Source organism: Aphelocoma coerulescens, chromosome 18 (genome assembly GCF_041296385.1).
Source record: "Aphelocoma coerulescens isolate FSJ_1873_10779 chromosome 18, UR_Acoe_1.0, whole genome shotgun sequence".
Lineage (NCBI taxonomy): Eukaryota > Metazoa > Chordata > Aves > Passeriformes > Corvidae > Aphelocoma > Aphelocoma coerulescens.
Genome location: NC_091031.1, coordinates 2378794 through 2394204, shown reverse-complemented (window position 1 = coordinate 2394204; position 15411 = coordinate 2378794). Strand labels below are relative to the sequence as shown.

The 15411-nt window shown below is 53.0% G+C and overlaps 1 protein-coding gene across 2 annotated transcripts in view; it reads left to right on the top strand.

The window, feature by feature from the left end:
* MAP2K6 (mitogen-activated protein kinase kinase 6) overlaps window positions 1-15411 on the top strand; it is a 53215-nt gene that overhangs the window by 24804 nt on the left and 13000 nt on the right. For both annotated transcript variants that reach the window (XM_069032906.1, XM_069032905.1), the window contains exons 2-11: window positions 815-881; window positions 1780-1828; window positions 4534-4647; window positions 6038-6157; window positions 6956-7072; window positions 7530-7581; window positions 9521-9648; window positions 10316-10393; window positions 11431-11570; window positions 14116-14161. In XM_069032906.1, coding sequence (XP_068889007.1) covers window positions 815-881; window positions 1780-1828; window positions 4534-4647; window positions 6038-6157; window positions 6956-7072; window positions 7530-7581; window positions 9521-9648; window positions 10316-10393; window positions 11431-11570; window positions 14116-14161 — 911 coding nt within the window. The remainder of the gene's footprint in view (window positions 1-814; window positions 882-1779; window positions 1829-4533; window positions 4648-6037; window positions 6158-6955; window positions 7073-7529; window positions 7582-9520; window positions 9649-10315; window positions 10394-11430; window positions 11571-14115; window positions 14162-15411) is intronic.

The window sequence follows — 15411 nt, the reverse complement described above, 5'->3', positions numbered from 1 at the left end:
GTGCTTGTGCCTTTTCTGGGGGGCTGGACCAGGGATTTTATTACCCAGCCAAGCAGCCAGATGTTTACCTTGGGGTTTGGTGACATGACTGATGCTTCCAGGTTATTTTCTCCATGAATTCAAGCCCCCGTGCTGAAATGTGGCTGAATCTGTGCAGTCATAAAAAGGTTCTTGTGTTTCTCTGCTCTGCCTGGCTCTCGTGGCTGGACTCCCTTTCCAGGAGAGCTGCAGCTGAGCTGCCTCAGAGCTTGAGCTGCATCCAGCTCAGAAAAGCTTGGCTGGTCAGTGTGAATAGAAACAAATGGCTTTGGAGCCTGCAAACTTGAATTCTGCTTTATTTTTGCTGGGTTTGCACAACTTTAATGACCAGGAGGTGAAACATGCAGTTAAACAGAATCAGAATGGGGACTTTCAGATGCAATTTTAAAAAGATGTTTCATCCTGCCAGGGTTTGAAGTTATGTATCTGGAATGGTTTTAAATCTAAGAAATGTTTGGAGGGATCCTCCGTGGGTAGGAGGAGAAATACCTTTCCATTTGCATGTTCTCGTGGCCTGCCTTTGCCAGAGCTCTTGCCTGTTCTCTGTACCAAGCTGGCAGCCAGAGCTCGCAGGTTTAAATGAAACCTTGCTGAACAAAGGCACTTTATGTTTGAACTCTGTGCCCTGAGTCTGCCCCACCAGCCTGTCTGGGCATTTATGTGAAATAAGGTCAACAAATATAGACAAGCTGTGTTTTGCAAATTAACCCCAAACAAATTGTAACAACAACAGAAAAATGCCTTTCTTTAACTCTGCCTCTTTCTTGTTTCACAGGCAAGAAGAGAAACCCTGGGCTGAAAATTCCTAAAGAAGCATTTGAGCAACCACAGACAAGCTCCACGTAAGTCTGCAAACACTGGTGCAGAATGAAAAGCAAACCACGAAGCCCAGCTGCCTTCCAGCCTTGGCTGGCGCCTGGCAGTGCCCAAGGCCAGGCTGGATGGAGCATGGAGGCCCCTGGGACAATGGAAGGTGTCCCTGCCCATGGCAGGGGGTGGAATGAGATGAGATTTAAGGTCCCTTCCAACCCAAACCATTCTGGGATTCTGTGATAATTTCACAACCCTTGTATTTCTCATGGGGTCTCAGCCCATCACCCTCTGCCCATCTGTGAGTCTCATGTGCTTCTTACTGATGCAGAAAAAGAGAAAAACCAGAATGGCCCCCAAGTTTGACTGGTGTGGCACTTTGGCCACCAGTTTGAGTAACGTGCATTGGACCAAGGCATAAAAACTCATCCCCTTCCCTGCCTGCTGAGCCTTGCAGAAGGAACGCCTCTGTTTTTAAGGCACTTTGTGCAACTCCAGCCTGCTTGGCTTTCTTTGCTTCTTTGAGGATTGAGTGTTTTCAGCCTGTCAGCCTGTGCTGTGTGACTGAGGTGATGATTTATAGCAGGTTTAGATGTTCGTGCCCATTTAATCCATTTTTCAGCAGGCTGGCTGAGGTTTGGTGCTTGCCACCTGCCTTCCCTGTCCCAGTGAATCCCTCTGGGTTGCTGCAGGGCAAGCTGGCTGTGAGAAATGCCAATTCCAGTCGCTTTTATCCTGAGCCCTTTTTGGGGTGACTTTGTGGATCTTGGCTGTACCTGTTGATCCAGCAAGGCCAGGAGGCTGCTCAGGGCTGCAAGGGCTGCTGGTCTGAAGGTGTGAGGGGATGGCTTGGGGCTTGCATTTACTCACTGAGGGAAAACTGATCTTCGTAGGGGATATTTCACATTTTTTCCCTTTTCTTTCGTGCAGGCCACCCAGAGATCTGGACTCCAAAGCCTGCATTTTTATTGGTGAGGAGGTAAGACTGAGAGACCTCTGGGATCAGATCAGCCATCCTGGGCTGGCTGCTTGTGGGACTGCTTCACTCCAGACCCCCCAAAAAGGGCAGATAATTAAATACCAGCTAGTAAAAACAATGCAGCCCATTTCACTTGAAAGGGAAGGCAGCTGCTGGATGGATAAAAGCTGAGAAGATCCAACCTGGGAGCTCATGAGCTCTGGGGGTTGTCCAGCCATAAATATCTAAGTGACACCTGGTGTTTGTGTGGGTGGGACCCCAGTGTGGCCCTGTGGCCAGCTGGGCCTGCTGGTTGGCACTGCCCTGCTGAACATGCCCCCAGCCCTCACCCTGTGCCTCCCATGACACGTGGGCTCCCTTCATACTTTCCACCATGGAAATTCCTTCCTTGCTGCACTGAGGTGCAGCTAATCCCCTGGAAATAACCATTAGAGAGCAAGGGGTTGCTAACAGAGTGTTTTACTCTCCTCTGCAGTTGCTTTGCTGATTTAAAGCCTTCACCCAAAGGATTTCCCTTTGCTAGTAATGAGAGTCATCTCCTCAGGAGTCTAACTTAGGGTAGATGTCCCTGCACTGGAAGCAAATCCTTCTGACAGCATGGAAACCAATCTACCTGGTCTAAAAAAATAGCAGGGGAAAAACAAACCCCAGGACAGTTGTTTTGATAGAAGAAAAAGGCAGAGCAGAATTCAAAAAAGCACTTTAAAGCTGGACAATGAATTTATGAGGTGCAAAAGATAGGCCTTGGTGTCAGTGAGGTAATTAATGAAGTGAAATGCTAATCCAGTAGTGGTTTAAAATGCCTATCTTTGGAGCCTTTCCTTTCATTTTAGATTTTGTGTTTTCCCTGGCTTGGAGCAGGGGCTGGGAGGTGGAAACAGTGTGAGATGCAAAATGGTACAGCACGGAGGCAGAGAAAATGCCTGCTCCAAGAAAATCACCTCTCCCTGCATTCCCAGGGATGAGGGAAGGCTCCAGTGCTCCAGAAAGGCTCTGTGCAGGAGGCAGGGAGGCCGTGGTGGCCGATGCAAAGGAGCCACGCTCACTGCCCCCAGAGCTCAGGCTGTTTTCCAGGCACGGATCTGTGGCTGTCTCGGAGGGACTGGCACGCCTTGGCTTCCATTTCCCATGGATCTGTGACCTGTTTATCCAGCCAGGTTCCTTTAGGATGGGCTCCCTCTTCCACCAGCATTCCCACACTCCCCCTGATCCTAAGGGGAAGCCACTTTCCCTCCTCTCCTTTTAAACTCTGCTACTCGTTTGAGGAGAGCGCTCCAAGCGCGTTTTTGGAGCGGCTCCTGGTGAACAGCAGGAGCGGTGTCAGGCAGTCAGAGATGCCTAAATCTCTGCTGTGACTCCAAAATATCAGTCAGGGCTCCTTGTGCACATTCCCAGAGTGTCTCCCTGCTCTCTGTGGCATCCCCAGCCGGCTCATTACAGGCTGCAGGGTTTTTTCTGCTGCGCTGGCAGAAAGCCATGTGGGGTTATTCCCTGGGAATCAGTTCCTTCTCACCCGCTGCAGGGTGACTGGCTGATGGGGTTGTGCTTGCAGCAAACAGAAGGGCTGGGTTTAGTGGCAGAGGCAGATTTGAAACATCCAAAATAATAATAATAATAATAATAATAATAATAATAATAATAATAATATGATGGAGTGGCTGCATGATATCACAGCAGAAAGGAGAAGGGCATGGATGCAGGGTCTGAACAAAGTCATCCTTTGTGTCAGGCCAGGAGAAAATGATGATGGACAAAATAAATCCTCCCTGGTTTGAAAATGGGGCACATTCAGCTGGTGTTTGGCCCATCTGCAGGTCTGGAGAAATAAGCTTTAAAATACCTGGAAATGTTTCTGTGATTGTTTGGGGGAAGAGGACGGTGGAAGGAAGACAAAATGGAGTAAGACTGAGGGTGATTCCTCGGGGAGAAGCTGCTGTGGTGTTTTCTATCCCAGCCCTCAGAGGATGGAGAGGCTGAAAGTGCTGCCAGCTGAAGGTGCCTGGGAGGGACAAGACAAGAGCATGGAGTGACAGGGCAAGGGGAAATAGATTCAAAATAAAAAAGAGTAGGGTTAGGTTGATATTAGGAGGAAATTCTTCCATGTGAGGGTGGAGAGGCCCTGGCACAGGTTCCCAGAGAAGCTGTGGCTGCCCCTGGATCCCTGGAAGTGTCCAAGGCCAGGCTTGGACAGGGCTTGGAGCAGCCTGGGACAGTGGAAGGTGTCCCTGCCCGCGGCAGGAGGATGAAATGAAATGATCTTTAAGGTCCCTCCCACACAAACCATTCCATGATTCCCCCTCAGAGTACTCTGTGATCCATGACTCCATGACCCTGGCGTGCAGGTGGCTGTTGGGCAGAGCATCCCACTGAGGGAATGGACCTTCTGTGCCTGCCCTGCTCAGGACACTCCTCGACACAGCCTGAGCAGGGAGGTTGGACCAGATGGCCCCACCGTGGTCCCTTCCACCCTTAGCCATGCCGTGACTGTGGTTTGGTGACACATGAGACACGTCCCCTCAGCTCTGGGGTCGCTGTGGTGGTGGCTGATCCTCCCTGCAGCCTCCCAGGGCTGTGAGTTCATCGCAGACCCGCTGAGCACAGCTGGGGAGGGGATGCACAGGGCAAGGATGTGCCACGCAGGGCTGCACCGTGGGGCACTGCGCAGAGCAAACGCCCAGGGGCCACTGATGGCTTTTGTCCCCCAGAACTTTGAGGTGAAGGCCGATGACCTGGAGCCCATCTCCGAGCTGGGACGAGGTGCGTACGGGGTGGTGGAGAAGATGCGGCACATGCCCAGCGGGCAGATCATGGCAGTGAAGGTAGAGTGAGCCTCGGGGGGTTCTGTCCTTGTGGGGTTGCCGGGCACACTTGGAATCCCCCTTGTTCCTTTCCTGAGATTTGCTGCTTTCCTCATGAAATCCTCTTTCCACACAGGGTCCGAGGGAGATTTGGGTTGTTTAACCAAGAAAAGGGGGGTGTTTTGAAGGTGTAATGCTCCAGCACTGTAGTGCATCAATCACATTGTTCACCTTTATCCACAATATTCCTGTTTTCCTGGGATTTAATTTACCAGCATTTTTTAAATATACATATAAATTTACATTATTTTTTTCTGCTGTAGCCCCTCAGATTCGCTTCATAATTATAAAGAAGAAAAAATCTAATTGCACAAGAGAATCTTCTTCAGCTGGGACTTTTTCACTCTCCTTGGAACAGGAAGTTTTTGTTGGGATTTTCACATTTTGCCTGCCGCAGTGGGATCTTGACTCATGGCAGGCTTCTAGATGCTATCATGAAAAGTTTTCATAACAACGGCTTAGACTCATAAATTTGGAGATTAGGGAAATGGTCATGGGAAAAATTGTGGTTTGGGAAGGACCAGTTTTTGCTTGGCTGAATTTTAGTTTCCTTTCAGAGTAAGAGAAAAAGATCTGGAAGTTGAGCAAACTCTTTGCTCCTCAGTAGTGGGTAGACTTTGCTGTGGGTGCTGGCTGGGCCATGTCCTGGGATCTCTGTGCTCTGCATTTGGTCTTTTTGTTTGCTTTGGTGTTCACCAAACTGCCAAAGACCTCTCTGAGGGTGATGGAAGATCTCAGCTGGGCATGGCAGGAGCATTCAGGCTCTCTGTGACGCTGAGCAGTTTAATTGTGTCCCGTTACTGACCCCGAGTGGCTCTGGCCGAGGAGCCTGGACTGTGTGTGTGCCCTGTGGTGGGCTGTGTGTGCCCTGTGGTGGGCTGTGTGTGCCCTGTCGTGCTGTTTGGCAGCCGAGGGTCTCCGGGTATTTCACATCAAGGACGTCTCTTCCCAGGAGACTGGGAAATGCCCATTTTCCAAAGCCATGGGCAGCCCATGGGCTCTGGTGCAGGGCTGGAGCCCTCTCTTGTGCTCAGAACCTGCTGATGTAACAGGTGTCCACTGGGCTCCAAAAGTCCCAGCTCTCCACCAGCCTGGAATTTGATTTCCTGCTCCTTTCTCCTCTCCCAAGCCACTTCTTTCTTTTGGCTCTTGCAAAAAGTGGTGTTTGCAGGGAAGAGCAAAACCTCACCTGTGGTGAGAAGAGCCCTGGGTGCTCCTGCTGTGGGTGCTGGGCTGGGGATGTGCCTGTGGCAAGGATGGTGATAAAGGGGTGGCACGAGGGGCGGTGGAAGGGTCCAGCTGTGGTGCCAAGGCCCTGGGGCAGCCACCCCTGACAGGCTCTGTCTTGCAGCGGATCCGAGCCACGGTGAACAGCCAGGAGCAGAAGAGGTTGTTGATGGATCTGGATATCTCCATGAGGACAGTGGATTGTCCCTTCACCGTCACCTTTTACGGGGCACTTTTCCGAGAGGTGAGGCTTCTTGGGACTGCCCCTTCTCCCAGGCTCTGAATTCCCACTCCTGCACTTCCTCCAAGTGCCAGGGGTTTAATCTCCACCTGGACATGGAGATCTGCTCAGTCCTGGCCTAAGGATGTGTCACTTACTGTGGCTGTGAGGACAGCCACCAGCTCACAGCCTGGTCCCATAGCGTTAAAATTGCCCTGCCTTGAGTTCCTCGCTGTGGAGGAAAAGTGTGGAAAGCTCTGAAAAGCAGGATTTATTGAAGAGCTTTAAGTACAGCTCTGCAGAGCTGAACTTCTCCTGGCTGCTCGTTGGGAGCCTCAGTTCCTGATAAATTTCTGGGCTCCTAAATCACCGGGGCTCTGCTTTGGGAAGAGTACACCCTAAATGGTAGGGAATGTGAACAGCACTGAATTCCAGAGCAGGGAAAAGAAAGCTTTGCTGAATGAGTTTGAAAAAACAGGGATGGGCCAAACAGGGCAGCAAAGGGCAAGGGCCAAAGGTCTTTGAGAAAGGAAGGGAAGGGAAGGGAAGGGAAGGGAAGGGAAGGGAAGGGAAGGGAAGGGAAGGGAAGGGAAGGGAAGGGAAGGGAAGGGAAGGGAAGGGAAGGGAAGGGAAGGGAAGGGAAGGGAAGGGAAGGGAAGGGAAGGGAAGGGAAGGGAAGGGAAGGGAAGGGAAGGGAAGGGAAGGGAAGGGAAGGGAAGGGGAAAAAGAGAAAGAGAAAGAGAAAGAAAAGAGAAAGAAAGAAAAAGAAAGAAAAGCATGCTTTGTTCCAATATCTGGGTATCTGCCTGCTTTACCCCCCAGGGAGACGTGTGGATTTGCATGGAGCTGATGGATACCTCACTGGACAAATTCTACAAACATGTCATTGACAAAGGCCTGACGATTCCTGAGGACATCCTGGGGAAAATCGCAGTCTCTGTGAGTAGCACAGGGTGAGGAGGGGAGGGAAAGGGGTTTCTGTTCTCAGCCGAGTTCTTCATCACCCAGGCTCCCTGCTGTATTTGCACCAGGAGGAGCGTGGTCCATGTGCCAGCCCATGTGGGCATTCCCAGCTGGCCTCACATGTCTGGTCTCAAGTGATGTTATTTATAAGCCATAAATGACCCCAAATGTGTCCATCCATACACATGATGGAGAGATGGCCCAGTGTGAGATGTGGGGAGGCTCCTGCAGTTTCTTTCCCTTCTCATTGGGGTCCTGGAGCCCCCAGGAGATCCCTGGGTACCCACCAACACCTCAGGCTGCTGGCAGGCTGCAGGACTTGTGGGGGATGTGGTTTTCCTGCCCTCCAGGCAGGTCTGGGGGTGAAGCCAGATACCATTTCCTCCTCCTCGTGGTGCTGCAGCTGCGATTGACTGTGGATTTGTCGTTTCAGATTGTCAAAGCACTAGAACATCTCCACAGTAAGCTCTCCGTGATCCACCGAGGTGAGTGCCAGGCACGCACTGCCCTGCTCTCAGCCTGGCAAGGGCTCCCAAAATACCCGAGATTAGTGAGCCTTTGACAGCAGAAATACTCCCCAGCATCTCATGACTTGCAGCAAAACCCAGGCAGAGGAGATGGCTGATGTTTGCTCCTTAAAATCTGCCTGCTGGTCCCAGTGCTTCCCTGAGGTGGAGGAGGAAGAGCCGGCTGTGAGGCTCTTTCCTCAGGGTAGAGGAAGGGCTGTTTCCCCTGGGTGCCTTTCCCTAAATCCATGCTCTGCTTCATCACCTGGGTGAAATTCAGCCAGGCTTTCCCCTCTGACCTTGGGGAGCTTTGGGCCAGGCTTTGCCCAGGTTTGTCCCCCAGCTCCATGGCTCTGGCTGGTGTGCAGTGAGAGGGATCTCTGCAGCCTCACCCTCCTGCAGGGATCCAGCCATCCTCACTCCCCTCCAGGAGCTCCCCCTGAGCACCAGTGGAGCAGAACAGGTTTGACACCTAAACCAGCCTCAAATGAAATCATAAATTCCCTCCCTTAACTTTTCTGACATTTTCCGCTCTGGAGCATCTCAGGGCTGCAGTGAACATGCTCAGAAACAAATTTGCAGTTGCTGCTTGACACCTTTATTTTTAAAGGGTCATTTTCAATTTGCCATGAGGAGGAAAGAGCCCTCCCCGGAGTGTGTGAGTGCCTGGGAAGCAGCAGAGTTCAGCTGGAGCAGGCAGTGGCACTGGGTATATTTTTCCTGTGGCTGGGTGTTGAGTTTCTGCCTTCTGTGTCACTTACAGGAGGTGGAAGCCCTGCTTGGCTGCTGGGTTTCTGTGAACTTGTTTAATTTCCACTGGAAATTGTCTTATTTCAGTGTAGGAACAGATGGGTGAAGATTTTAGATACCTGAGGCTTTTGATTGCAGAATGCTGATTAGAGAGCAGATATTAGCGAGCTGTAAACCCACAGTTCTGCTAAGGAGGACTCAAAACACAGCTTGTGGCCTCCTTCAGAGGGTGTTTCAGCTCTTCTGTTTAATTCTTTATTATGTGGAGACAGAGGGTCTTCAGGAAGTGACCTGTTATTTCTGGGTGGCAGCAGGGAAAGGATTGCTCCCTTTGGAGCATCCCAAGGAAAGCAGGGTCACCTGTGCTGTGCTGAGACTCCATTTGGGATTAGCCTCACAGAGCAATTGCCTGCTGTGCAGGGAAGCACCTCCGTGCTCTCCTGGATATTGCTTTCTGGCATCCCTGGGTGCCTTAATTTCCCTTTCTGCTGGGGATTGTAGCTGCCCTCAGGAGCCTGACATGAGTGTGAGCACACCAGGGTTTGTAAAGCCATGCTGGGAAGCAGATAAATCTGGCAGTAATAGATAGATGAGACTCTGGCCTGATTGCCATAGGGTGTGGAGCTCCCACTCTCCTGCTGCTGCTCATGCTGCAAGTTTGGTACCCCTAAAATCAGAGGCCATTTCTGAACCTTTGATCCTTGCCTTAGTTTATTGCTCCTCTTCACCCTTTCCTGCCCCACATCCCTCCCCCATGGGTTTTTCCTTCTGCTGGCATGATCCCAGACCCACGGGGCCTTGCCAGAGCTCCATCCCTTTGCAGACACCCCCTGGAATTGCCCCCAGCCCTGCAGAGCTGCTCCTATGTCCATGACCATTCCCTGAGCAGCTGGATGTGGTGGTGACGTCCAGAGTGACTTCCTGCTTCCCTAAATCAGAGAGGGGAGTGTGTAAGTGAAGGGCCACTGGCAAGGACACATGACAGGCCCACGAGGCTGTCACCTGAACGTGCCACAGCCGCAGCTGGCGGGTTTTTGGCATGCCCAGGGCTCTGGGCTTCGCTGGGCTCCTGGGGTGCCGTCTGCTGGTAGGGGCCTCTGTGGCTGTTTGTGGCTTGGCCCAGCCACCACCACGTGACAGTGACTGTGGTCTGTGTTCCTTCTTGCAGATGTAAAGCCCTCTAACGTGTTGATCAATACGCAGGGGCAGGTGAAAATGTGCGATTTTGGGATTAGCGGTTACCTCGTTGACTCGGTTGCTAAAACCATGGATGCAGGATGCAAACCCTACATGGCTGTAAGTGGAGAAGCTGCGTGGGGAGCAGCCAAAGGAACCTGAGGCCGGGGGGAAGGATCAGCCTCCGGCATCTGTCATGGGGATTTGTTTGGGAAGACGTAGCCCTGAAGTCAAGGGATACAATCCCCTTGGGAGGGGAGACAGATCTCATGGCTCAGATCACACCTCCTGGGCACGGCTTCCTGCTGCCTCCTCGCCTCCCTGTGACCTTGGGGAAGGCTCTGGGATTGCTCCCTCTTGCCTGTTTGCCATTTGCCCCGTGGGGACAACAGTACTTAGCATGGGGAGGAAAAACAGTCCCTAGGGACTGGGTCCCTTGGGCTCTTCTGGGGAGCTGCTGTGCAAGATTCACCCTTTGTGGAGCGCTTGAACAGGGTGAAAACAGTCCTGGACAACTGAGGTTTGTCACCCCCTTTGTGCCAGCTGTGCCAGGTCAGCTCCACCACCCCAGCCCCTGGTGCAGGTGCTACCTGCTTCTGGTGACCCATTTCAGTGCCTGCCCTTACTGGTGAGGACGGGGAACCAGCTGGGCCCAGCACAACCAGGAGAGCAAGGTGGTGGTGTGGGCTCAGGGGTGCTGGGCTGCCACCCTGAGAGACCCACCCTGGGGGTGGGCAGGGCACTGGGGCCGTCCCTGCTCCTCAGCCACCTTTGTCTCTGTTCACAGCCTGAGAGAATTAACCCGGAGCTGAACCAGAAGGGATACAGCGTCAAATCCGACATCTGGAGCCTGGGGATCACCATGGTAGGGTCACCTGGGGGCTGGCAGGGCAGCCAGCAGGGCTCGGTGTTGCTCGTGGGTTCATTTTCCTGCCCATAGCGGTACTGGGGGCGCTGGTTCCCTGGGAAGGTGGCGGGCTGGGAACGGGAGTAACTGGGGAGGGCACGGGGAACGTGCCGCAGGGTAGAGGGGAAGGAGGAGGAGCTGCCTTGTCCGCCGCTCGCTGCTGAGGGACGCGGCGGCTGCCGGGAGATGGCGGCATGGGCTAAGGCACGGCAGCTGCCGCAGGCTGCGTTCGCAGCGCTGAGCGGCCCCGCCGCCCTCAGCAGTTCCCGGGCGGGACAGCAGCGGCGGGGGCGTTCGGGGGGATCCATCTGCTCCCAGAGTCGCTTCCCAGCGCAGTTACCCTGTGCAGCCTGGGGCTGGTTTTAGCTCCCAGCCTTTCCCAGGAGGTGTCTGACACACGGGTGACACGGAATTGAATGTGGAGCTGTCTGGGTCTCCTCCAGCCTCTCCTGTTTGCTGGGGGAGGATGAGCAGTATGTTGTGGCCAGGTGGGGTGAGGAAATCATAGAATCCCAGCATGGTTTGGGTTGGAAGGGGCCTTAAATTTCATCTCATCCCACCCCCTGCCATGGGCGGCGACCCTCTACTGTCCCAGGCTGCTCCAAGCCCCGTCCAACCTGGCCTTGGACACTTGCAGGGACCCAGGGGCAGCCACAGCTGCTCTGGGAACCCTGTGCCAGGGCCTGCCCACCCTCACAGGAAGTCCCCATAACATCTAATCTGTATCTCTCCTCTTTTAGTTCAAAACCAATCCCCCTTTTTCTGTCACCGTTTGCCCATGTAAAAAGTCACCCTCCCTCCTCTGTAAGCCCCCTTTAGGCACTGCAAGGGGCTCTGAGATCTCATTGGAATGTTCCTATTTCCAGGCCGAACAGGCCCGTTTGTGTGGAGCCTACAAAAACCCACCCCTGGGTGGGCTCATGGGGATCCCAAATCTGTGGGGTGGGCTGTGAGGTGTCCGCCCCAGTCCTGAGGTGTGGGCTCTGTGTCCCCAGATCGAGCTGGCCATCCTGCGCTTTCCCTACGACTCCTGGGGGACGCCCTTCCAGCAGCTCAAGCAGGTGGTGGAGGAGCCGTCGCCGCAGCTCCCAGCGGAGAAGTTCTCAGCGGAGTTCGTCGATTTTACCTCGCAATGGTAAAATTCCCCTTGGCCTCACTCTCCCCAGCCCCACTCACCTTCACTGTGCTGGTGCCTGTCTCCACAGGCAGCTCTCAACCCTAATTTTGGGCAGAACATTCCCTGGGCAAGGGCTGGGCCTCTGTGCCCTCGCTGAGCCTTGTGCAGGCGCCTGGCGCTGTGCAGGCACAGCAATGCTGGTGGCAGCTGTGGGGGAACAGGCTTGGCTGCTTTGTGGGGCACACAGGATTGAGGAGGCTCCTCGCTCCCATCGCCCCCGCACCAGCAGCACAGGGGTGCTGTGAGCAGGTGCAGCCAGGCAGCTCACGTCCCTCAGTCTGGGAGGGCAGCAGGATAGGGAATGGCTGCATCCTCTCTCGGGGGACATGGCTCTGAGGGCAGCAACCCCGCAGACTTTGGCCCCTGCCGGTGTCCGTCCCTCTCCTGGGGCCCTGGGGCTGCCGTGCTGCTTTGCCCAGGCCTGGGATCTGGGAGCAGCAGGAGCGTCTGGCTGCACTGGGGGCAAAGGGCATGGAGCAGCCAGGCTGCTGTCTGCCGGCTGCAGAGAGCTCAGGCAGCCCCGAGCAGAGCCTGCCCTCGCCGTGGCTCAGAGCACTGCCGGCTGCTCCCTCCAGCTTCCCTGGAACCCGCGCGCCAGCAGGATTTGATTTTCCAGGCGCTGCAGTGCCACCCGCCCGCCTGCCAAGTTGGCAGGTGGCTGCTGGGTCTGCGTGGTGGCCAAGAAAGGACGGCGGATCGACAAATAGAGAAATGTGAGACTGTTCCCGAGCTGCCAGTGCTGGGGCCGGAGCCTGGCCGCTCTGCCATGACCTAGGAAGGGATTATCAGCTGCTCCTGCCTGGGGACTCTGAGTACCCGTGTTTAGATTCTTCAGAGTCTTGCTCAAACACGTTTTCATGTTCCTGTGGTCCAGCTGCTCATCTCCTGACCCATGCTGGGGAACACCTGCCATGCCCACCCTGCCCTGGGCCTGGGAGAGGTGCGAGCTGCCTTGGAAAAACCCTCTCACAAGATGCCCCCTATTCTTGCAAGGCCCACGCTGAGGTTTTGGAGCAGCTGCTGTTCCTCCTAACAGTGCTGCTGGCTCTGCTGTTTCCAAGCTGCCTGCTTGTGCCAGGCAGGCTGTTCCTTCCCAAGGGATTTGCTCTTCCAAGCCCCCTGTCTTGCAGCTCAGGCTGTGGCTGCTTTAGGAGTTACATCCACAGCCACTTTGGGGAGCACGTGGCAATTCCTTTGCAAAGGAATTTGCAAAAGTTTTGCAAATCCTGTCCTCCAGGGTCACTAAAGATCCCTCACATCCCTCAAGTGGGTAGCAAGGACTTGGAATCGTGAACTTTGCACCAGTTTTGTCTTGTTGGGATCTGGGAATTGACACCGAACCAGGTCACATCCACTCTATATCAAGCCTGGCTTAGGTCAATGTTTATTCATCTCCTGCCTGGGGCAGTGCAGTCTGATCACCTGTAGGCACTGCAGGAAGGTTCCTGGGATGTCTGAGTCAGGATCAGATCCCAATATGACTCTTCATTCCTGAAAATTTACATTTATTTCAGTAACTTACCACCAGATTTCCTGGTATTAGTAACCTGGGAATCAATTTTTTTTTTTGTAGGGGGTCTAAATTAAGAGCATTACGCCAAATCTGGACACAGCTAACCTTCAAATTCACCTTGTCATCTTGGCTGGGGCTGCTCCTGAGCTGGGAGGATGTGACACATCCCGAACCTTCGGGCCGGCGATATTGGCACGTATCGGCCCCGGGTTCCTCTGTTCATTCACAACATGACACTAAACACGAGCCCTCTACACACAGCAAGCAGGAAATATCTGTTCAGTGTGTGTCCTCTGCTTCCTCTGGGCTCCAGCAAATCCCAGCAGAGGTTCTCACTTTTGTTTTGCTCAGTGTGACACCTTTTCCCTGCCACCGCCGTGTACGTGTGTGAAGATCTTTTCAAGTTGCTCCAAGTGTCTTTCCCCTAAATACACTGCCAGGAAGTGAGTAGAGATTACGTCCTGTCTTTTAAAAGCTATTTTCTGCTGGAGGGAAACCAAAATAACTTCCAGCTACAACCCTCCAGGGCCATCTGTTGTAGGAGAGGAGAAAAAAAGGATGTCCCATGGAACCGTCCCCGCTGATAACAGCACGGTGATAAACAAACAGTTGTACACGTGCTCTGGAGCCACTCAGTCACTGCTCCCAGGCAGAGCTTGGAGGCTGAATCCATTCCCTGAGTCACTGGCCTGTTGGAGAGCACCCAGACTCCCAGTTGTACCTGGCCCCTGGCAACAGGCAGTGTTTGCAGTGGTGTTTTGGTGTCTCCAGATCTCTTAGTGGGTCTCAAGCTCTTGTACCCAGCACTGTTCCATGTTGGCTGTCACTGTCCTCAAGGCCTAAAGTGTTTGCTCAGCTTGGATGAGTAGCTGAACTTATTCTACAGAGTCTTTAAACCTTGCTGTTGTCACGGTATGATTTTGTGGCCTTGCTTAAACTGCAGGCTGAACATAAATTCTAATTTTTTTCTTTTTTTTTTCCCAATTAAAGCTTGAAGAAGAATTCCAAAGAACGGCCAACATACCCAGAGCTTATGGTGAGTGTGCCTGCATCGAGAAGTGTGTTCAGGGCTGAAATGGGTTACAGTGAGGTGCTGAAGGCAGAGATTCCAATGGTGATTTGGGATGCCTTGCATGCCTATTTTCATAGCAGATGGGAGAATTGTGACACTTCAGAGTCCTGGGAGGGTGACTGCAGATCAGAGGTGCTCTTTGAAATCTCAGCCAGGTGCTTTCCAGTCAGATAAAGGGAGAAAATAAGTGTTGAAGCAGGTAATGGGTAAGAATGACTCTGTGAAGAATCAGCTAATGAGGCTGAAATCCTCCTCTGGGGTTTGTGTGATGAATTCAGACACCTCAGTGCGCCACAAGAGCTGCAGGAGCCCAGTGGCCGACTGGGCTTTGCTGCCCTGGTGCCTTGGAGAGGAGGCTTTTTGGACAGAGTAATTCCTGGATGTTGGGGACAGAGATGAGTCTGTGACTAATTCCAGTTATTGAATTTCATCTGCTGCCTAGATACTGTTTACTGTGAGGGGTAACTGAGGAATAACTAAGGAGGAAAATGCCAATAAAGGCTGGTGATGGGGGAATGCAGGGCACTGCTCTGTGCCCAGCCAGAGCTCTGGGCTGCAGCTGGCAAGAGCAGATTTTTTTGCTTGGGCTCCACAGCTTCATGGCCTCTCTCTCTCTCCTGAGTTTCTGGTATTGATCCTGGTGCTCCTAGAAGCTGGCAAAAAGCAGGAGAGCTCAGGAAGTTGGTGTTTCACTCCTGCAGGCATTTCATCCTTTTTTACTCTCACACAATCTGCAGCTTTCTAAAGGAAGGTGCCTAAATTTGTTATTTCTGAAGATCCTGACCCAAATGCTTGCTTGTCCCTACATTCCCATCCCTGTCTGGTCTCAGTGGCAAGATCACCTGGATTAAGGGTGGAAACTGCTGCAGGATTTCCTCAGGCACTGGTATGCCCTACCCCACCATTTTTGGGACATGCATTACGCCTCCAGAGGGTCAGACCCATCACCACCTCATCTCATCTCATCTCGCCTCACCTCACCTCACCATCTCTGAGGTGAGAAGGTGCCAGGGTTTAAGGTGCTTTTTACCTGCAGGTCGTGCTGGAATTCCATGCCCCTCAGTTGTAAGCAGTGAATAATTCCTGTGGCATTTGGTGCTGGGCCCTGTAATGCAATTAAACTATAGATAGATCTGATTGACACACAGCTTGCCTCCAGACTGGCTTCAAACAAAGGGAGGCCTGAGATTTATGGCTCTTTTTTAAACTTTTTT